At 38.0% G+C, this 22,672-nt stretch overlaps 1 protein-coding gene across 1 annotated transcript in view; it reads right to left on the minus strand.

The window, feature by feature from the left end:
- The window catches only part of gsap (gamma-secretase activating protein), a 56,299-nt gene extending 34,311 nt beyond the window's left edge, over positions 1-21,988 (minus strand). Inside the window, exons 1-22 of the mRNA XM_074698052.1 lie at positions 21,692-21,988; positions 20,344-20,414; positions 19,006-19,062; positions 18,857-18,926; positions 17,433-17,480; positions 17,252-17,340; positions 16,809-16,878; positions 16,666-16,715; positions 16,416-16,526; positions 16,282-16,338; positions 16,128-16,174; positions 13,992-14,077; positions 12,873-12,950; positions 12,693-12,779; positions 12,393-12,485; positions 12,071-12,239; positions 11,551-11,641; positions 5,652-5,721; positions 1,073-1,152; positions 900-980; positions 385-507; positions 225-280 (exon numbers count right to left, since the gene is read on the minus strand). Of these exons, the coding sequence (XP_074554153.1) occupies positions 225-280; positions 385-507; positions 900-980; positions 1,073-1,152; positions 5,652-5,721; positions 11,551-11,641; positions 12,071-12,239; positions 12,393-12,485; positions 12,693-12,779; positions 12,873-12,950; positions 13,992-14,077; positions 16,128-16,174; positions 16,282-16,338; positions 16,416-16,526; positions 16,666-16,715; positions 16,809-16,878; positions 17,252-17,340; positions 17,433-17,480; positions 18,857-18,926; positions 19,006-19,062; positions 20,344-20,414; positions 21,692-21,779 (1,772 nt within the window). The 5' untranslated portion in view covers positions 21,780-21,988. The remainder of the gene's footprint in view (positions 1-224; positions 281-384; positions 508-899; positions 981-1,072; positions 1,153-5,651; positions 5,722-11,550; positions 11,642-12,070; positions 12,240-12,392; positions 12,486-12,692; positions 12,780-12,872; positions 12,951-13,991; positions 14,078-16,127; positions 16,175-16,281; positions 16,339-16,415; positions 16,527-16,665; positions 16,716-16,808; positions 16,879-17,251; positions 17,341-17,432; positions 17,481-18,856; positions 18,927-19,005; positions 19,063-20,343; positions 20,415-21,691) is intronic.
- Between the last annotated feature and the right edge of the window lie 684 nt (positions 21,989-22,672).

The following is a 22,672-nucleotide window of genomic DNA, read 5'->3' on the forward strand; positions in this document are numbered from 1 at the left end:
ATTGATCTTTAAGAGTTCAAATACTTTCTCAGACCCAATCCTTTTTGGAATCCAATTACAGCTCTTATAATTGGACTTTGAGAAGTGACACTGATGGGATGTTGAAAATCTTCAGCACAGGTACAGTCACGCCTTTTATGCTTACAGTTTCAGGAGTGTGTGTGTCAGTGTGTGTGAAGTTTTGCACTTTTTATGGCAGACACTCCAGTGAGAGGCAGACCTACTTTTTTGTGTTCTCCTCCATGTGACTCATTTGGCCGGACGCTCTCCTCTCAGACACCTGAAACAAGCAACGACGAAACATGAGCTCACACATTTCCTCTTGTTTGAAACGTTTAATTTCATTATGAGTCGTCTTAATGGTTGTTTTCAGCCCACACTCACCAGTTTGTCCCAGTCGGCTTGTATATGTGTGGTTTTATATCTGGGGTTTGGTACAGCATCCAGATACTTCGTCCTCTCTGTGTTCCACTGCAGCTCCGACCAGAAGCCCTGGAGACTCCTGGCCTGCAAGCGCACACACACACATACACATACACACACTCCCACAGTGACACAGCAAGGACATTGCTCCAAAACATGGAGTATAATTGCATCTGATTTGCATGCAGTATGTATAAAATCACACCATTTTGCATATAAATGCTTTTTGAATGAATGAGCCGGTGACGCTGTCCTAAAATACACCTACAGCGTGTATTATATGTTATGTAACAAACACAAAGTGCCTCAATTTAATCCCTGGAAACTGAGCTGCTCTTAGTTTGATTTACTGCCGCTGGATAACATCACCAAAGAAGAAGAAGAAGAAGAACCAAAGTGCTGAGAACACATATTATCATGCTGCGTTTGAGTAAAAAAATCTGTCTCAGTGTCTGTTTCACGTGTTTGAAACTCACCTTCCCTTTGAAGACAGACTCAATGTGAAAGTCTGTGGTGCATGAAACACCAGGGATCTCTGATAGAGACACAGGGATCTCCTAAAACACATGAAAACACAGACATATGCGTGTGAAACAAGCAGTGATGACTGTTGTTCTGTTGAAATGACTGTGCCAGTGTTTGTTTCCACCTTTTTGTCGAACACAGACGAGTAAGGCAGGACTTTATCCAGGATGAGAGACTTCTCATAGCTTATTCTGTACAAAGAGGCTGCAGAGGGAAAACAGTCAGGCTTTAATTCATAAATCACAGTTATGCAGAATTCTAGATAAACGAAGCACTTAAACAAATGTTTTGCCCAAAAGCAGGCTCTGAAATTAAAGTAATTACAATTTCAGTTTGTCATAAAAGAGCTTGTTATAGCAGCTGCAGAATTTGGGGTATTTGAGGTGAGATTGTGTCCCTTTATTTGAATCAGATCCAGTGTTTTGGGAAACTGTGCTGCAGTCCACAAAGGCTTATCCGCAGAGGAATGAAAAGGAATCCACAAATCTGGTTCACAGACGAGTCAGAACAGTGAATCATTCTTTGCAAATCTCAGGTGTTTGTCTAAATATTGAGCGTCACTGTCAGATTATTGGGAATGAAATGAAGCATCCAGAGGTGAAGTGTAAAGCCTGGGACAGGGGCGCTGTGGTTTAGAAAAAGGGATGATCCAGATCTACATGTGACTTACAGCACAGAAAAGTTATCTTTCTTGTTTACCAGTAAAGCTAACCACTGTGCTAACTGTGGGCTAAAACACCGCCCCAGTCCCAAAGCCTCAAAAACACCCGCCTGGTTTTGGTAATCCTGTTTTGGTGTTGTGCAAACACTGTGCCGACCTTTTTCAGCCTCAGCGTCTGCAGCAGCACCTGTGACTGTCTGACAAATCTTCTTCTCTGACTTTTTAAATCTCCTTCCATCCAGAGCCTCTGGAGGAGGAATTCAGGCCTCTGTAGAGATTGAGGGCAGAACAAACAGACAGCTGGACGACAGCACGCTCTTCCTACTTTGGTGTCTGACTCAACAGTAAAGTTTCCAATGTTTATACGCGTCTGATAGACTGTCTCACAGTTTCTTCTAATGACACACACACGTTGCAGTGAATGCAGACATTCTGGCTGTAAATCTGTTTGATTTGTCGTTGGTTTTCTTTAGCCGTCATTTTGTTGCTATCTCTCTGAAATTCCAACACGGTTTCAGTGGACAGCTTTTGGATGGGAGTCTGGTTCTGCTTGAGATTCCTGCATAGCAAAAAAAAGAGACCTAAATACACAATAAAAACCCTAAATGTTATTCGAAATTTCCTTAAACAAGTCAAATTATCCATCCATGGTCATTTTACTTGACAAGAAGTCCTCAACTAAGAATTTTAAATCTAAAAAAAGGAACTTGAGAAGTGTTCCCAAATGTTGAAACAAGGAGAAAACGATCATTTATATATTAAAATACTTGAAAACAAACTTCCTTCAACGCAATAGTAAGTGAAATTTTCTCTATATAAGCAAAAATGTCTTAATTTCTTTCTTTTTGTGTTCTTAATTTCAGAAAATGAAGCCTAGAGACAAGAAAAACATCCAACTTAAGGTTAAATATATATACTCAGTATTACAAAAGCATTGGCTCAGTTAGTCAAATCTGTTTGTTGTGTGTCAGTCTTAAATCAAGCATCTTGATGGTGTTGTAAACAAGTTCTATTTTAAAAAGACAGCTCATGTTACCAAATTTTTTTTTTTTACTGAATTTTAAGATCCTCCTGACGGCTGAAACCAAAAAATTGTTCTGCTCAATTTAATATTCTGGCCTTTACTCAAAGATAAAAACAAGTTAAATATGTTTAAAAAAAGTTATGTATTTAATATGTCTTAATGTAAGAATGTAAATTTTGGCAGGGGTCGAATAAGTTGTGGTGTGGCTGTTGAAAAACTAGAAAAATCCTAAAATAAAACAAGAGTAATTTCTCGCAAAAAATAAAAAATAAATTAAAAACTAACTAGACTTAAAATGTCATGTTATCAGATATAAGAAGCCAAAAAAATTCTAATGGAATAAGTAAAAAAAAGAAAGAAAAATTGACGTCTGAAATAAGGAAGAAACTTGAGGAACACTTTTCTTAATATAAAAGTAGAATTTACTCTTTACTCATTAAAAAAAAATTCAGGCTTCACTTTTGATACTTGTCAAGTGAACTTAGCTTTAATGAAATCTTTGCAGATATTTTTACTGGAAGCAATACAAAAAATACTTGTTTAGTTTTGACTTTTAGCAGTGAATGTGGTTCCTGCTTCCCTAACATGCTTAATGTTAGAGTGCTGTGTTCCTGGGGGACCAGTGATGTTCACTTCGATGCTTAATGACTTCACGTTCCCCATGGTCACCAGATCATTCTCTGACTATAGTTGACAGCTTTTCAACTGTAACATGTTTTATGATATTGTGTTAATTATGTTATGTTATATTAATATAAGACAATGATGTGATGTGATGCGATTACAGGAACACACACTGTGTGCATCACATTTGGCCATGAATATAATCCAACACTCTCTAGGCCCCCTCCTCTTATATTTTGCTCTTTTTCCATTTAAATTTACACTTCATGTTCCTGTTTAATATTAGATATTGAACGAGAATAATATGAAACCTACTGATGAGCTAAACATGTGTTCTACCTTAAAATGGGCTTGAACGATATGCTTTTCTCTTGATTTGATTCTTTTTCAACTTATGGGGTGCTGATTCAATTTAGATTGTAAATCTTTTTTATTTCTCTTTTTTTTTTATACCAGACCATGTGAAAAAGTTGAATGATGATTTCTACAGACTATATCAGGAGCCATATTTCTCCAAAAAATGCACATCATGTGAGCCAGTTTTTAGGATTTATTCAAGGGCTCTGTCACCACGTTACTCGCTTGTGGAAGCAAACACATTTTGCCCTCTGCTGGAGAAAAGTGGTGACTTTTTTTTACCCAGCTTATGAAAGAGACTAAAATTAACTGTGAAGCTTCTCTAAGACCTAAAAACAAAAACAAACAAAAAAAAAAAAAAGCATAAAAAATATTGAATAATTTTATTTGGTAATATTTAAGAAATGTACGTAAAGTGGGGAGGTGCTTGCGACACAGTCTTCTTTGTCATTCTCCACATTACGTAATCACAGCAAATGTTTAACTGTAGGGATGTCCTGATATTACATTTCCACTTCCGATACGATACCGATACTGCAGCATTGAGTATTGGCTTATACCGATATTAATCAGATACGATATCAGCATCAAACGTGCATACTTTTATTACTTATTTTGTAATATGTCTTTCATGTTAGAAAAGGCTTGATTAAGTGATATTATTCAAACTTCAAACAAAGAACAGTAGTCAGCAACAGTAGGTGTGAGGAAAAACTGACCCATTTATCATTAACCAATGGGTAACAGAAATTTTAACATTAAACATAAAAATATACTAGTAATTGAATAAAATAAATAATAAATCAGAACACCCAGAAAATAACCTAAATAATAATGGAATGGACTGCTTATATCAGAGATTTTAGATGCATTCCGATACGATACCGATATTTTTTTTTTGCTGATATCGGACCGACATCCGATATCGGACTGGGACACCTCTATTTAACTGTATAAAGAAAACAGGATGAGATTTTTGTCACGTGTGTCACGGGTACCACTTTGACCAGAGGAGGCGCCAAACAGACACAGACAGAAAGTTACCTATAGTAGCTTTAAACATGGTTTAAAAAAAAAACTTCCAATGCTTATGTTCATCAAGTTTCTATCCCAGCCCTATTAAAATATAATCATGCTAACAAGTAGCATATTTAAAATAGGGTATACCTATCACAGGGCTATGACGGTAGACAGACAACTACCCACTCACACACTCACACACACCTACAGGCAGTTCAAAGTGACCATTCAACCTGATGAGTCTGCTTTTGCACCGTGGGAGGAACCCTGAGGCTTCTGCACTGCAAGGGAATCAAACCAGGAACCTTTAACAGCATTAACCACTGCAGCGTTGTGCAGCCCTGCTGGAATAACGTCACTTTTCTCTCACCCTAATGAGTGTGAAGACTGGTGGATATAATGAGGCCTTATTTCTGCACATTTTAGGTTTAATGAGAGAAAAGGGTCCAAAGGAATAATGCTTAATATCAGTGAGCACAGATGATCATAATTTCCTGATGAGGTTGACATAATCATCTTTATATACTGCAGGAACCACTGGTATTAACACAGACTGTGTGTGTGCACAGAGCAAGTTACAGCAGCTCCCTTTATGTGCTGCATTACTTCAACATCTAATAATCTACTCCCTCAGTGATGACTGTTAATTAAAAGAATATAGCATCGTTAATAAAATGTACCATTCTTCTTTTATTCCCCTCCCCTCTCTTATAAAGTGCTGATGTCTGTTTACACAGGCTCCACCATATTTTTCAAAACGCTTTCATGCGGGCTAAAAATAACTAACTTCATCCTCTAATCTATCTCTCCAGACCTCACACACCACGCCTGGCACAAGTCAGCGAGAAGCAATTTGAAAGCCAAACAGACTTGATGAAAGAATTCCTTTTTGTGTAGACTAAATGTACACACACATAGACACACACAGAGGGAGACATAAAAAGCAAGAAAAAGCTAAAAGGAAGAAGAAGAAGTGATACTTAGAGACTTTGTAGCTTTGCTTTTGTTGAAACTGACCCAGAATGAACTCCTGGATCTGATCAAAGGATTCGAAGGCGTTCACGTTGTCACAGAGCCACTCGATGACCTGGAGGAAGGGCAGAGACACAGGAGACACAGTAGACACAGGGTTTTTTGGTTGGATACAGCCTGTCCCTGCTGTTAATATCCTCATATATATACTTATACATATAACATCCTGTGCCGAGTCCTGTGAGATCCTCTGACTGCTGACTCCAAACACATTAATGTGAGCTACAATGGCATCTACATCACTACTAATAATACCATAGTAACACCACATTTCGTTTATAGAGGGCTTTTCAAAAACTCAAAGACACTTTCCATGGTGAAATAAGACAATGTGTAAGTTAAAAACAAATTCAAATATACTAAACATTGAAATAACAGTCAAATAAAAGCATAGAAAAACAAAACAAAAAAACAGTTCAAAAGTGCACAAAGAAAAGAAGGCCAAGGAGCTTGTAACTGAATTTGTTAGCCTAAGCAAAATTATAAATTAGAAGCAGTGAATAAGTGAGTTTTTAATTGAGCCTTGAAGGACATCGGGTCAGAGGTGTCACGGTGGTGCTTAGTCCTAGGGATGGTCAAGAGAAGGGATGCACAAATCCAACCTTTCTGGTTCTGGTACCAGTGTTAAGTAATAACCTGCATGTCCTACTGTGGGATAAGACTAGTAATGTTTTGGGTAAAAGGCAAAAAGTAAGTAGATGGAATTACTGAAGTTAATATTTAAACTATAAATATTTAAACGTTAACCAGAAAAAAAAGACTTCAGAATGTACAGAAATTACTACTTACTGTTAAACTTTTATACCCTGTAGACTGGTAATGCAGCAAAAAACAAACAAGAACGTGCATCAGAGGTAACCTTTCAAATCAAGAAGCCAAGAACACAAGTTAAAAAAAATGCCATAGAGCTGGTTGCCTGGATCGGCACCATGTATCAGCCCCTTCCTACACAATACCCGATACCAGGATCGGTATCAGTGCATCCCTGGTCAAGAGCTTTGCAGGACGGAGTGTAGGGGTGGAGCATGTCTTCAAGGTTAGAGGGGGCCTGGTTGTGGAGTCATTTATGGGTGACAAGGAGAATTTAAATTAGATGCGACGTGGGATAGGGAGCCAGTGGAGATGTTGAAAAAGGTGAGTGATGTGGTCATGGGTATAGGTGAGGAAGCAGGCGGCAGAGTTTAAATAAACTTAAGTTTATTGAGGTTTGTGGTTGTGCCATAAAGCAGTGGTCCCCAACCCCTGGGCCGCAGACCATAGCCAGTCCATGGATCAATTGGGGACGCAGATAAAAAATACTCAACTTATATTATTTCAGTTTGATTTATTATCTGATTCTGAATGATGTTTTATTTTGAAAAATGACCAGATTCTCTGTCATACCCGTCTAGGATGACTCATTCTTGACGCCAAAAGCCCCAAGCTAGCAAAATGGACAAAAAACACAATCTTTGGAAAGTTTCTTTAGGCAGGGTAAAAAAAGCCAGTGAGGAGACAGAAGAAGAGCCAGTCTGTGAAAATGTTGTCTGACATTAGATCGGTCCGTGGTGCAAAAAAGGTTGGGGACCGTGGCCATAAAGGATCCTAACTGCCTACTACACCAGTAGCTCCTACTTTTTTGGCTGAAACTCAGTCTGTAGTCGTCAGTATGCGAAAACTTGCAAAATCTGCAGTATGCCAGAAATCCCTGGATGTCCTACTGATCCAGGAAAATTTCTCAGTATGCAACGGACCAGTCTAACTGGCATACTGTTTCCCACATTGCACAGCGCTAACACTGTTTGTCTATACAGGTGACGAGTTTTGGTGAATTACCACCATCTAATGGAATGAGTCAGCATTACAACTACAATACAACAACGCAAACGATAGACGGTCTGTGAGATAGAAGTGAAGTGATGCGAAAGAAACATAGGTAAATGTTGTTACTTCCGGTTATCAAAGAGGAATTTACTTCTACTGCTCATTGATATACTCTTATATGGAAGTGGTTTTTCCATCAGCTGTAAAAATAAAAATCCCATCCAGATTTATTTTCAGTAAACTACATAACTCTTGGAGTAAGATTAAAAATCAAATGTGATGATTCTGCTGTGATATGATTAATAAAATAACTAAAATGCAGAGATCTACCCAAAGTTTTTGTTTTGCATTTAAAATAAAGGCAAAATAAAATCCATCACCTGTAGCTCCATTATCTGACACTAAAAACCAGAGTAGCATACTACAAAACAGACCCAACAGAACAGTCAGACTACATACTACTTTCACATGCAGTATGTAGAAGGTGGCTATTTTACATGCACACCATATTCAAATTAAGGTCGATATTCTGATTAAGTCAATATTCCAAAAAATGAGAGACGTCATTCAGGGCCGTGTTTTTGCACACACTTCATTGACATTTCCACCAAATAGTCCAAGATGCTTGGTTTTGTGCTAAACTATGTAATATTCATTACCTTCTTCATCAAAATGTGACTGGAACCCTCTTATTCTCAGTCATTTGTTGCTGTGCTTTCGCCCATCTGTGTTATTTATGATATTCAACTCTTTAATTATTTGAACGAGTTTGTCTCGTTCTCACCCGAAAGTGTACGGTCTTTCTCTTTGTCACCATGTTAAACATGTGGACTAAAGTCATCCTTAAAGGAGTCTATTTAGGAGCATATTCTGAAAACATGTTTACATGACCCAATATCCAGGGTGATACAGGTATATGACAGGGGTTTTATTCAGTTTTTAAATAATCAGAAAATGAGCTTAATCAGGTTATGACAAATGGAATAAGGTGTGTATGTGCATTCTATCCAATCAGAATATTGTTATTATTCCGATTGATACAGGAATATGGTGTCAATGCGTGATGTGATGATGGCGTGGATGAGGGCTTAAGACAGAGGAAAGCTATTTTTGTGACTGCTAGAATGTGATTGGAGAAGGTGAGTTTATGGGTGAAGATGGGGCAGAGGGAGTGGAGTTGTCTTTGGCTGTTGACTGCTAAACATCAGCATCCTTGTGCTGTCGGAGTGAGTGTTTTAGTATGCTGAAGTTAGCATACTAAAACTAACTGGGCTGTAGACTCCTGTTCAAACATCCGATATCATGTTTGAAAATGAAACAGCCCTCCCCACAGACGGGTTTCTGGAAAACTTCAATATCTGCTCTGATATTTACATTAAAGAAACATGAAACATTGATGATGTCCTCGAAGATAGTCTCTGTAAAACTCAAAGCTGAGTAAAAACTCTTTTTCTCTTGACATTATCTCTGCTGTGTGAAGAAATATCACTTTGTCAATGTTGGTTTGAATCTTCTCTTCAAACTCTGGGTATGATTTGTGTTGGAGGAAGAAAAAAAGACCGATAAGAAAGAAATGGACCCCCCATTTGCGCAGCATTCTCTTTTAAAGACGAGTATATTCACGAGCCATCACCTCTGATAAAGCCGCTGCTTTCTGTGTCGCTGAGCCCTTTAATGGAGTCGACAAAGAATACAAAAGTTCTGTATGGTGTCCAATTTCCCAGTGCAAGGTGCACTAATGAAGCTGGTGACTCATTTAACCTCTAAAGTGAGAATTTATTACGATCTATCAGAGCAGGTGGAACATCTTAATTTAGGTGTACTGCTAATAGAGTCTGAGTCATAGTCAGTACCGTGCCCAAACAAAATATCTATCCATCTACTCTTTTTATCTTTGTTTCAGTCTGTCTGCTCCCCTTCAGGCGCAGCATCCTGTCTTTCCTTTACTCCACTTCCAACTCAAGGTTGACACCTACTGAGTTTCCACAGAAATGCAGAGAAATAAAATGAGATTGATTTTCTCACTTTTCCCAGGGTCAGGTTTTTAAAATAAAAAGTCACCGTGGACTCAGAATGATACGTCATCTCTGTGTTTGAGGTGAAAAGAAGCTAAAGGCTGGTACACATTACAGGATTCTTCAAAGCTTCACACATTTAGAGAGCACACACTTGATGATAACAAAAAGACAGATCACACAAGATCTCTTCCTTATGATCTTATAGTTTGGGGTACGTATTGGCAAGAATCTCACAATACGATATCACAAAATTGTGATTAGATATGCATCGATTGATTGATGCCGATTCCCTTAATTTTGGGGGCTCATTGATCGGCCCATCCTTACATATGAAACTGATCTCATATACCTCCAGGAAGGTCTGACAGCCAGCTATTGTTGCTTTTTGCTCTGAGACCTAAAACTCAGGACACATTATTTGTTTTCTAAGATTTAAAATTAAAATGTTATTGTTTCACAGGTATTGGTCAATGATTTTCAATATATAAGATTTGAACATCAAAGGTATTTGCTGTCAGTTGTAAAAAATTAAAAAATAAAATCGGTATCGGCAGGTCAGGCTTTTTTAAGATCAGTTGGCCAGAAAGCTGTGATTGGTACACCCCTAATTGAAATATTTTTCAGTATTCTGAACAGTTAACTATTAAATTGAAAACAACTTTTCTGTTTTATTGTGTTTGAAATAATGAAAGTCAGAGGCAGTGTTTCATAAAAACACTTAACTTGAAAACATTAAGTGTGTCAAGTTTGCCACTTAAACTACTGTGACATCAAACTAATGTTGCAAAAAAAAATATGTGGTTAAAGACATGGTCAGTTGGTGAAATTGATAAATGCCACCTGGTGAAACCAATGTTACTCAAAAAAATCTAAAAGTGAACAAAACATGACTGATTATAATTTTATCAGTCTACTACACTGTAAAAATTAAACTTAAGATGATCTTAAACTAAGTGACCCAGGAACAGAGAGAAAACACTGATGTTTTTTCTCATCAAAAACCACATCATCAAGTTTAGGAATAAAATATTTTGAATATATTTTGAGATTATATTTATTATACACTTTATGGGCAATATACAGCGGAGTAGCTCTTCGGCACCATCTACTGTAGTAGAGGTGTGAAAGGTATATTGTACTTCCAACTCACCTAAAATATGAATTTTAATTTAACAAAAATATTGATGTTAAGAGTTGAAATATCAGTATTCTATCACAGATCGCAGTATCGCAATATATTGCCGTATTGATATTTTTTCACACCTCTAGTGTTGTATGCACTACAAAGCCAACCACACACAAATCATTTCATCACGCAGTAAAACGACTTCAGTGGAAACAAACATGACAGATGAACTGGAAAAAGCAATGATAGCTATTTTCAGCCTCTTAATTAAAAAAAAGAAATTAAAAAAAATATAAAAATCATGGCAAACATCATGGAGATGGCGGGATATGGGCTGTATGCAGAACAGTGAGAGTTGGTGTTGAGTAAAGTCTTACAAGTATTACAGAAAGATTTTTTATTTACTCTTCGTCAGTCAGCTGATTCAGTTTGTGTATTGAGACACATATACATGAGATTACACGCTGTACCTGTCCTCTCTATACACCCCACACACTTCAGGGTTTCTAGTTTCAAACCTTAAATATACCTATATATAAATATATTTCAAACCTAAATGCATCTTTGACTGTGAGAGTGGAAGAGTAGGCGATTTTCCATGCTGGACATGAACACACCATTACAAGGTTATATATTAAAGAATTAACATTGAAAAAAAAGTTACATTTTACTATTAAAGCCCGGCATCAGTACCTTATCATTTCAAATGTGTAAGGTATCCATTCCTAAAAATCACACATGATGTCATTTGCAAACATCAGACAGCCAGGTCTGTGCTGGCTTTAATCATAATGGGGAGATGGGGACAAAAATCAGCTCCATGATCCTGTAGCATGCACCGGCCTTAGCTGATGCTCTTTTGAACCAAAAATGTGTAAATCTGCTCTGAATGTGGATAGTTTTAACCTCTGGACACCTTTCCTGGCTCCGTTCGTACCTTCAGTTCCAGGTTTGGGTCGCGTCCCATGTAAACCAGCAGGCAGTGGAGGGCGGCCAGACGCTGAGCTTCGGTTTTACTGCTGGGACACCTTGAATTGGAGGCGAGGGATGACAAATTTACTTTTTTTTTTTTTTTTTTTTTACAGGGAACACAAAGAGCCAGCAGTGTGTCGCTGTGGTATGATGTATGTGCTGTTTCCAAAAAAGTAGATGAAAATGTCAAAGAATGAATGAATAAATGAATACATGAATAGATTAAAAACACAGCAAAAAGGATCAGATGCATCTTTATTGAGCGGGATGGGTCCAAGGGCTGTGTTGGCCAGGATTCAAATACGAGCTAATGTTTAATCTTAAATAAAAAAGAAGAGTCTAAAAAAGGAAAACATCCTCTTTTCCTGCCACAACGTATAACATTCCTCCTCCTCTCCTATGCATGGAAAAACCTTCAAAATAATGACCTCGGAATACAGAAAATAAATCCCTCATTTCTGCACACAGCTCTGCATCACTCTCACCTCGCTGGAGTGTCTGATCGCAGTATCTGCAGCAGGTTGGCAGAGCTGAGCTCAGCAGCGTGGATCCTCCCTGCTGCCTGATCCAGAAGTCGAGCATTACAGTCTTCCTCTGAATGCAACACTGTGACGTTAGCCGGCTGACACTGCAGGCCCAAGTCAACATCAGGACCTTGAGGTTGTTGACAGAGACATAATCAGAATTCTAAATTTGGCGTTTTGGGAGGAAAACTTTCATAAATATTTAGTAAAAAAGTTCAGCAGCACAGAAAAAAGTGGAGACTGAACTCCTCTGCAGACATTTGTCAGCCTCTGCTGGTCTCACCTGAGAGAAAGAGGGAGTGACAGAGCATCTCTTGCTGCCTGGTGTTGATACAATGGAGGAAATAACCCTGCAGGTAGACCAGGATGTAGTAACCTACATACAGGAATAACACAGCCATCACTGTCACAGCACGCCTTAGTATTCAGTCTGCACTCCAGACATTTATTGAGCTGCATGAGGACACACACTGCTGTTTGTATTTGTGCATCTGCCTCGAATGCACAAGTAGGGAATGCATTTTGGCAGAAAAACTCAGACTCGGATGAATTTATAAAGATTCTGATGTCTGTGTGCACTGACCTATGGGGATGAAGAGTGGATGGAGCTGTGAGGCTTCCTGTGGGGACTGGTCACCACCTAGAGAGACTCTGAAGGTCCTACTGCAGTCTGCAGGAAAGTAAGGAAACGTCTTATTGTACCAAAACACAGAATATAAAAAACAGGGGTCAAAAAGGTGGAAAGAAAGAGAGAAACACACACCTTTGTGAAGCAAAACCACCGTGTAGATGACTTCATGTTTGTCTTTCAGTGTCTGGCTGTAGCACACACACATGCTGCCTAAAGCAGAGCATGGGACAAGGCAGGTTCACATTCAGACATTATGGACTTTGTTGTTTTTATTATAGCAAATGAAAGATTAGTCAATCATATGATGAACTGGAAAATAACACACATCAACATAATTTAATATAGGAAGTAAAAAGAAAGGGAAAGGAAAGATTGTGATAAAGTGGAAATCAAAGATTGAATCTTGAACACAAATGAAAATGAAAAACAACTGAATGATTTGTCTGATATTAAAATCATTTTGACATCAAACGGTGGCAGCAATCTGGAATGAGATTGAATTTCCAATATGTGTCACTCAAGCACAAATTGACTTATTTAAAGAGGGGGTATTCTGCTTTTCCTGTATTGTATACATGGATATAAAATGACAGTGCTAGATGCTCAGACTAAACATGCAGATTTTCAAACCTCTACATGTTCAAATGTTGTAGAAATCCCTGATTCTGTCTGTAAACTGATCTAACAAAAGAACTTATAAAAATTTAAAACGTAAAAACAACGTATAAAATAAAATAAATGTAAAAATTTCATTCGTTTATGACACACTGGAGGGATGAGCCTCAAACACTGAAGTCTACCAATAGCCCCGCCTCTCAAACAGGCCTCCAGAAGGCTGGCCAATCACATGGAAGGGGGTTTGTGGCGCTGCAAGCCTTAAAGAGACAGTAACTTAAATGAAGCGTTTCAAACAGAGGCTGAAAAAGCTGTTTTCTAAAACATCAGTGAAAGAAAAAAGGGATGTTTTTGGAGTTTATTAATCATGCAAAGATACTACTTGGTACCAGAGGGACAGAATAAAGCATGAAAAAAATCACAATACCCCCTCTTTAATCATTTGTTTTGTATACAAGTGCTGTGTTATAATTGGGAGCAGATTAAAACTGAGTTAATGATTTCTCACACCGACTTACTTTCTTGCTTTCACAATGAGAAATGAAAGACAAAGAAAAACAAAGGATTGTATGAGGAATACTTAACGTCCATGTTTTATATAATGTGTAGGAGAATAATGATGTGCAGACATGTTACCTATTCTGTTTGTAAACACTTCCATCCTTACGAGCTCCTGTTTTGGTTTCTCCAGGTGATAATGGTCAAAACCCAGATTGACAAACCTGTTGGACACACAAATACAACACAAACACACATTTTCTAAAGAGTGTAACACGGTAAAAGTTATAGCTCCAGTTAGCCTGCGTTAACTGCAAATGACCCTCATGAGTTTGATGATGTTCATCAAGGTGATTCTGTAAAGATTTTCTAAGCATTACACATTTTCTGTGCCCCAACTTATTTAAAAGAATTTTGCTAACATCAAACTTAGAATGAGCATATTTTCAATACAACAGCTGATTTCAGTCTTGACATTTGACAGTGATGTCTTTGCACTATCATGAATTTAATGAGGGATCTAAATTACTTAAAAACCACTATAACCTGTTTTAAATCAGCCTTTTGGCAGACCAACTTTTTTACAATACGAGACTGAAATCCAAGCAAGTGTTTATGTCTTTTTTTTGGTCAAAATTGTCAATTGGAATTACAATGAGTTACATTCATCTCAAAACTTCAGAAAATTTCTTAATTCAAGGTATTAAAAATGACTGACTTGCTTGCTTGCTTGTTTAAAGAGACTGTGAGTGGGTCTGTTTAAATTGTATTACGGTGCCACCTTTTGGCCAGGAGTCCATACACGCACACACTGTTGTGAAGACATCACTCTTAGGCCATATCCACACGTAACCAGGTATTTAGGACGTATTGTTGTCCACACGAAACTGCAGTTTTACTTCACAGAAAACGATGTTTTCTTAAAACTACGGCCAAAGTGAAGATTTTTGAAAACTCCGGTTTCATGGTTTCGTGTAGCCGCTGGTAAACAGAATTTTCAATTCTTAAACGTCGCAGCTGAATGACAGGGGCTCATTCTGGCTGGCTGACACAGGTTTTACGTCTAGAGAATACTGCCCATTATGGGTTTGCCATGCATCAAGCCGCACTCACAGGCGGACTTACCCACTGCGTGTGGACGGAAGTATTTCTAAAAACAAACCGGGGGGGGGATATTCGTTTTTGAAAATACTCGGCTACATGTGGACATGGCCTTAACAAGGCATGCGTTTGTTTTGGAGATGAATGGAGATGGGATCATAATTTTTAAACAACTTTTCTTGGTACTAGACATCTTTCAGCAGATGCAAAGCAGCAGTAAGGTTTTATGTTTGTAAGTAGTTTAGTGGCTGGCTATATTTAGCTCTACCAACAGCCTGATGCTTGACGTGTCTGCTATGTGTAATGTTAGTGAATCGTGGTAATGTCCTGCCAGTCATCTACCAATTAGAGCTAGCGTAACCTCACTCTTCATTTTATTGATAGACTCGCAAGTTTGAACAGACCACTGCAGAATAACTGCTGACTGTGGGTTGGAATCAATATTAGCACAAACTGATTAGCTTGTTTTAGCCTTTAGCTCGTGCTCTATCTCTCTCCTGTTTCTCTTTCTTCTGCTCTTCTGTCCTTTTTCTGTCTGATAGTTAGGCTCCAGTGTCCACCATCACTACAAAAATTAATCACAGAAATCATTTTTAGCAGAGACAAAAACAGATCTCTCTTCTCTCTACTAAACTTCATCTGCTGGCGTGGTGTTGTCACAGAGACCTAGACGTGCTTTAAATGAATCTGGTCCTGCTCAAACCGATCAGGACGTAGCATTTAGGAATAACCTATATTAGTGCTGATAATCTCATTTTAAAGTGTGGATTATGATCAGGCATATATCTAGAGACTTTTTCAAGGTCACTCAGAAACTCCTCACTGTCCCTTTAGAGTAAAAAAAAAATCTGCCAATGTGGTGAGAACAATTTTACTTGTGTTATTTCTTGTACAACGACAGTCTTAGTTCAAAGAAACTTGATGAGTTGAGCAAATTATCTTGCCTCATATTAAGTCAAATAAGACAACTTTAATTAAAAATCTGGCATTAACGCTCCCTTAGATTTCAGTTTCTGTAATTGTAGGGTTTTCAAAAGCATAGAAAGAAGGCAGACGTTTCTGTGTCTCTGATGATCACATGACAGAACCATTTTACAAATAACATTAAAAAAAGAAATGGCTACAGAGAAAACTATTTCCACACTTATACAGATTGAGAAGTTGTTGCCTTACTTGACTGTACTGAACGGATTCGCAGGCAGCTCTAGAGACAGCTCCAACTGTGAGAGAGTAAAACAAAGCAACTTTTATTTATAACTGAGTTTAAACATGATATTCTACAAAAGACTGTTAATCTGATTCATTAGCAGTTGGAAGATTAACTCACCATGATTTCACAGATATGGTTTGGGTAAAACTGGACACATCGCATCAGGAACTTCACCTATGAAAGATGTAATATCTGTTTATAAACTTTTGTAAGGATAACCATAATCAGATGTCTGTGCGTTTGTTTCTTACATTATGAGTCAGATGGTAGAGTCTCTGTGTGTGTCCGTCCCATTGGATCCAGTAAAAGTCCTCCACAATGCGCTCTGCTGTTTTGGTCAATCGATCTGGATTCGCCATCACCTGGTTCACAAATTCATATTCAGCTTCGCTAGATTCTGAAGTTACTTAAAAACTCCTCAATGTAGTTCAAGGTTAAACTGTTCTTCCGCTATCTCCATCTAAAGATTTGTCACGCTGTAATTGTACGTGTCCAACATACCACTCTGTAACCCTCCTGTTTAGTCAGCAGCACATGGTAAAGATCCACGTCTGGAACAAACAGGAAGTTTCATCACAAACACAGTTTATGTTATCACACTGATAATGCAGATCTCTGTGTGAGAGATACGAAGTGTGACTCACATCCATCCTCTGTTATCAGCAGCAGGTGGCTCTCCAGCACTGACCTCCTGTCACTTTCTGAATCAAGAAACTGGAGGAAAGCACCGGAACTTGAGTCAGCAAATGAATGTGGAGAATTTAACAATTATCTGATGACAGATTGCTCATTTCCATACTTAAAAATGCAAGTGTCAAAAAATGTTTCTAGATTTATGATTCAAGCTGCAAACTCAGAGTGGAAGGGTAATATCTGCAGTGGCGTAATAAAGTGTATGTTAATATAATTCATGTGAAGATAAAAAAAGAATAACTGAGAAAAAAAGAGGGAGAGATAAAAAATGCACTTTCAGCTGGCTTGTAAAATAAATGAGCTGTGGCACTTGTACACTGTAAGCTCCAACGGACCAGAACTGCAGCATCAGCTGGAGTTTGAAAGTGGACAAGACGAATCACATAAAGTCTACCTGCACTTTGACCCTGCAGTCCACAGCTTTTAGGACTTTAGTGTTGTTGATGGGGTGGATCTCAATCAGGAGGGTGAGACACTTGGATACTAATGAGAGAGAAATGAGGATTAAATCTTTATCATGTTGAAAATTCAAAGAGGTTAAACGGTGCGAGAATAAAAAGAAGGGAGGATGTTACTCGGTTTGAGGCGCTCTTCTCCTCGGGTGTTCTGTGCCAAGCTGACAGCTGAGAGGGAAAAGCACAGGAAAGTCATGTGACTTTTTCATAGTTCCTACAGCTTAGGGCAAGTTAAATTCAAGAATTTTTTAGTAATTTGAAATAACATTTGAAATTAAATTGAAGACCAGCTTCACAATAAACACAAATGATAAAATAGATTACATAGGGTTAGGGACAATTAATAGAGTCTCCACTGAAATCACATCAATGTTTTTTGGTTTTGCTATTGTGGTTGCGTGATGTTACCACAAGAGTCACTCAGTAAGTTACTCAAAAATAGGGCTGTCACTTTAACGCTTTAATTAGATTAAATACTTACACCCCAAATTAATGCATTTTAAAATTTAATGCAATTAACTCTTTGGCTGCCAGCCATTTTTAGAGCATCTTGATCAATCTTTCAAGACCCAAATAATATTGTTTTCTATGACAATGTAAACACCAAAACTACCCAAGAAGAGTGGACTCTCTTCTTTTATGTCTCTCTTCCTGTTTTTGATCCAAAAAGCAGACAAAACATTTTTTTTTGATCACGTTCATCTCAGGAACTTTCTCTCTGAACTACCGCGACACATCCTCAGTTGAAGCGTGCACTGCCTGAACTTTTCTGACTTGCAGCGTCTCGCTATGCCTCTGTCATCTCACGTCTTCTCCTCATATCCATGCAGAGCTCTCATCCAAATAGCACACCGCTCTCACCCACAGTAGTTTACGAGCAGGATTTTGATTGACAAGCTCCGCCACACCCCACTTCCCCCCGCTGAAAAACATGATTTACTTCTATTGACGCAGTATACCGTTGTAATCAAATTGACGTGTTAACATTTTAATATTAGCCAGTTGAAAAATATGTGGATTTACAGATTTTCTCTTTTTCCTTGATCATTTGATTTGTCATGCATTACATGCATTTTGTAATGTCCTAAAACTCAGATTCTTTATTTGGAGACCTAAATCAGATATGAGATTAAAATACGATTAATTAGATTAATTAATTATGATTCCTTTAGTTAATCAGATCCTTATTTTTAATTGCCTAAAAATAAATATATGTTGACATACATTTATCTATAATTATACTAACATGTATGAATGTTTTTTTAAACTTTTAAAGATTAATTCAAGACATTTCAAGGCCATCTGAGGCCTTGCTTTTAGATTCATGAAATCAGTGCCTTTTAAGACTTTTTAAGGATGCACAGGAACCCTGTTTGTTCACAGATATTTTTTGTAGACATAGACTAAATCAGCTTTTCTTTGGCTCAGCTGCTGCTTTTGTCATCTCCATTGCTAAAGGAAAACTCAAACCATGTCATGTAACTTGTTGGCAGACATTGGTAATAGTTTCTGCTGCTGCTTTTGGTTAATTTACTGAGGCTCACCTAACAGTGTCTCCTCCTTGTTCAGGGAACAGCTGCTGACACACACCTGCTTGTCGAATGTATACAGAAGCTGATGGAAAAAACACAACGCGTGAACAAGCGTGCACTTCCATTAAAAACCTTAAAACAAACTACAAAACTCACATTACCTTGTTCTGTTTGGTGTTGGGGTCATATTTCCCGATCCTTGTCGTCCCAGTTGCTCCCTACAGCCAGGAATAGAGTCCCAAAGTTAGCTCATGCGTCTTTAAATCAATCAAACAGCAGAAATCGATAATCCTAATCGACCCTGACCAACAGGACCTCGGCTCCCACAGGGGTCTTCCACCACACTGATAACGTGTGAAACATCACGCTTGACCTCTCCATTACCTCAGCCGACCCTGCTTATTATCCCAACTCAACCTGCTTCACTTCAAACCAGAGTTTTTGGGGTTCAGAATATTTCAAGTAAAAGGGAGTCGACCCTGAAACGAAAGGCACAGCGAGATGTGCATAAAACTGTGAACCCTGCACCAAAAAAGAGAGATTATTTCCTCTTTGCAGGCTGCACGCTGTCTTTAACCTGCTAAACCCGCAGACTCTTTGGCAGGCCTGTCGTTAAAAATTTATGTTGTGCAGAGAAGCGAGCTTTAAACACAGAGCTTTATTTGAAATTCAGGCAAGGATCACAGAGTTTCCTAAAATACTGATATGTCAGGCAGGATCACAGAGAAATCTTCTCATGTAATGATGAGTGATTGCTTAAGTGGTATCATGCATCTTTTGATCATATCACTCACTAAAAACTTCTATAAGGCACAGGGACAGGCAAATATCTTAAGATGTGAAATTAACATCACTGAAACACTGTTTGACAGTCAGTTCAAGCTGCTTTTAGCAGCAGTAAATGTGTTGGATGCGGTTCAGCAGATTTTCCAGCTGGTTTCTGGACCCCCTTACACCATCATCATCTGTAAAGAATCCTGGTGTGATATCTGACGACATTCTGAAATTTGATCGCCAGGTTAGCTCAGTCGATAAAAAGAGAGAGAGAGAGAGAGAGAGACTAAAATCTATGCCCTTATTAACACACAACTGGATTACTGCAACTCACTGTATTTTGGCCTGGACAACTCACCCCTGCACTCCTGCTGCAGCTTGTACAAAATGCAGCAGCCTGTCTCCTCATTGGCAAACGCAAGAGTGACCACATATGCCTTTTCCTAACTCCACTGCACTGGTTCCCAGTTGCTTTTTGAATAGATTTTATAGTTTTATTGGTTTTGACATAATCTTAATTAAACTTTGATTTACTCTTATTTTATATTCCAACTGCCATCATGTTTTTGTGTATTTTAGTCATCTAACAGCCAGTTAGATGTGTATCTTAGTATTGTACCATGTTATTTATCCTACTTTTAATCTGAACAGCACTCTGGTCTATTTTTAACCAGCCCTAACACAAAACATAGCAGCTTTTCCCACCCACTTTTCTACCAACCAACCTTCCAGGAGTAGAGGATGCCCCCGTCCCTCTCGATGTTCAGGATACGAGTGTCCACAGCTCCAGAGTATTCTGCAGAGTAGAAATGACAACCATCACAAAAACATAAACAACAATAATGTGCCCTGTGTTAAGTTCCATTAAGTTCCAGATAATCACATGTGTAAATGTCAAGATATGTCGCTATAATTTCCTGATTAAAAAAAACAATGTCAGGATGACTTGTACCGAGACATTTATTTATTTAATTCTACTACTTTGTACTGTAGTTTATGATTATTTCTAACTATACCTCAGCCTATTTCTCTGTAATTGTATGTATCAATTAGGATTGGGTACCGAATGAGGTACTGACTGAATTCTGTCTGAAGTAGAAATTCATGTAAAACCAAATGGTACCATTCTTAGGTACCTAAACGCATCCTTGCAACTGTGAGAGAGTGGAGGAAAAGGTGATTTTCCATGTTGGACATGAACACAGCATTGCAAGTTTATATACTGAGAAATAAATATACTAAATTTAAAAAATTTTGAGAATTTATTATTAACAAATTAAACTTATCACCACATACACAAAAAAGTGCAGAAAATTGGTACCGTTGAGTACCGATACCAATTGCCAAGTACCGGGTATTGGTACTGTATTGTTTTGTGACTCAAATGTGAAAGGTACTCATCTGTAGTATCAACACACATATCAGTAATACCTTACTATGATGGTATTTAAATATCTTGAAATAAGCTTTCCAGAGTTCATCAATCAGCACCGTGTGTATTTACATTGTATTTTTGATCTTGTATAAGGACTATAAGGTCAGGATGGGGGTTAATATATGCTTATTCTACCTTATTTCATCTTAATTAATTATTTTTCCTACATACAGCACTTTGTGTTACTCCATTTGTGCATGAAAAGTGCTTCACAAATAAAGTCTGACTGATTGAATGTTTCTTATCTATTATTATTTATTAATATCTTAGTGTTTTTTTTTTTGTTTGTTTGTTTTTTGTTATTTCACATATATGTGAAATAGAAAAAAAACCTATATGTCATCCTAAAGGATGAACCAAGTATTTTTTTGTCTGATATGGTTTTGGATACGAAAAAGCAAGAGTAACTAGCGCCATCTGCTGGTCAAAACATAAACTATTTACTTTTATGGGACATTGATTTTTTTCACTTCCACAGGCTAAAGCTAAAGTTGTGAAACACTCCTGGCTTGATGTTAGCCGGTAAGCAAACTTCTTACATGACTTAAACTACTGGTTTCTACCACAGCTCTCTCCACTCTGTGTTCTGATAATGGGTGAGTTCAAACTGCACAACGCTTCTATCATTTTCACCTCACCTTTCACCCTGCAGACCGAAGCCTCCTTCCTCAGGATATCACACTCCACATCTCTGTGCAGGTCAAACTTTGTCTCTAACTTCAGCATGTTTCAGTCCTCACTTTGCTTTGATTTCACCTCGGGTTATCTTCTTCACAGAGTTCAGTTTCCTTATGAAGAGGCAGCACCTGGCAGCTGGGGACTGCTCAGCCATGGCATCATGTGACCAAAAGCCTACACAGCAACTTTTAGTGCATGCAACACGAAAGTAACACAGGAGGAACTTTCCTGTTCAACAGCAAAACTCTCCGAGAGTGATTTTTTTTTATTGACATGCGGAAATGTCACGTTGTCCCACAGATAAGCTCCTCCCTCGTCTGGGAGTAGAGGAGCGGGGAGAGTCGCTGCAATTGGCCGAGGAAAGCGTCAATTAGTCGGATTGGAATGTCACACTGCTCCGCTGAATGAATGACACATCCAGAAGCAAGGTGACAAACACTCTTACCTTTGGGCCAGTATGAACTAAAATGATCAACTGTTGCTTTTTTTTTTCTCTCTTTTTTTAACCTTGAACTATTAGTGTTAGTTTTACCCTTCTACACATAAAGTGTGTAGTAACTTTTACAATAAACAGTTAAAAACCTGCCCGTGTAAAGGATTTTATGCACTGAATTACAGTCTAAACTGTTCATTTTTTTCTTATACACATTTTTTTCCTGCTAAAGTTGTTATATTATTTTATTCCATAAAATAAAAGTTATAGGGGTAATGAACAACAGCATGCAAACTCTCAGACAACACTTTTAAACCCTAACAGCTCATTAAAAACTCATCATTTGAAAATGGAGTGAAACCCTAAAATGTATTTAACTCAAGCTCTCACAAGTATGGGGTATGAGGAATTATAAAGGCGTCATTTTATGGAAGAGAACTGCAGAGAGCAGTTTTAATTTGATATAGAAGAGCACATTCTGCAAACCTAATTATATTTACTGAGTGGC

The sequence above is a fragment of the Halichoeres trimaculatus genome, unplaced genomic scaffold (assembly GCF_033239565.1).
Source record: "Halichoeres trimaculatus isolate MK-OKI-2021-1 unplaced genomic scaffold, fHalTri1.1 fHalTri1_scaffold_21, whole genome shotgun sequence".
NCBI classification, from domain to species: domain Eukaryota; kingdom Metazoa; phylum Chordata; class Actinopteri; order Labriformes; family Labridae; genus Halichoeres; species Halichoeres trimaculatus.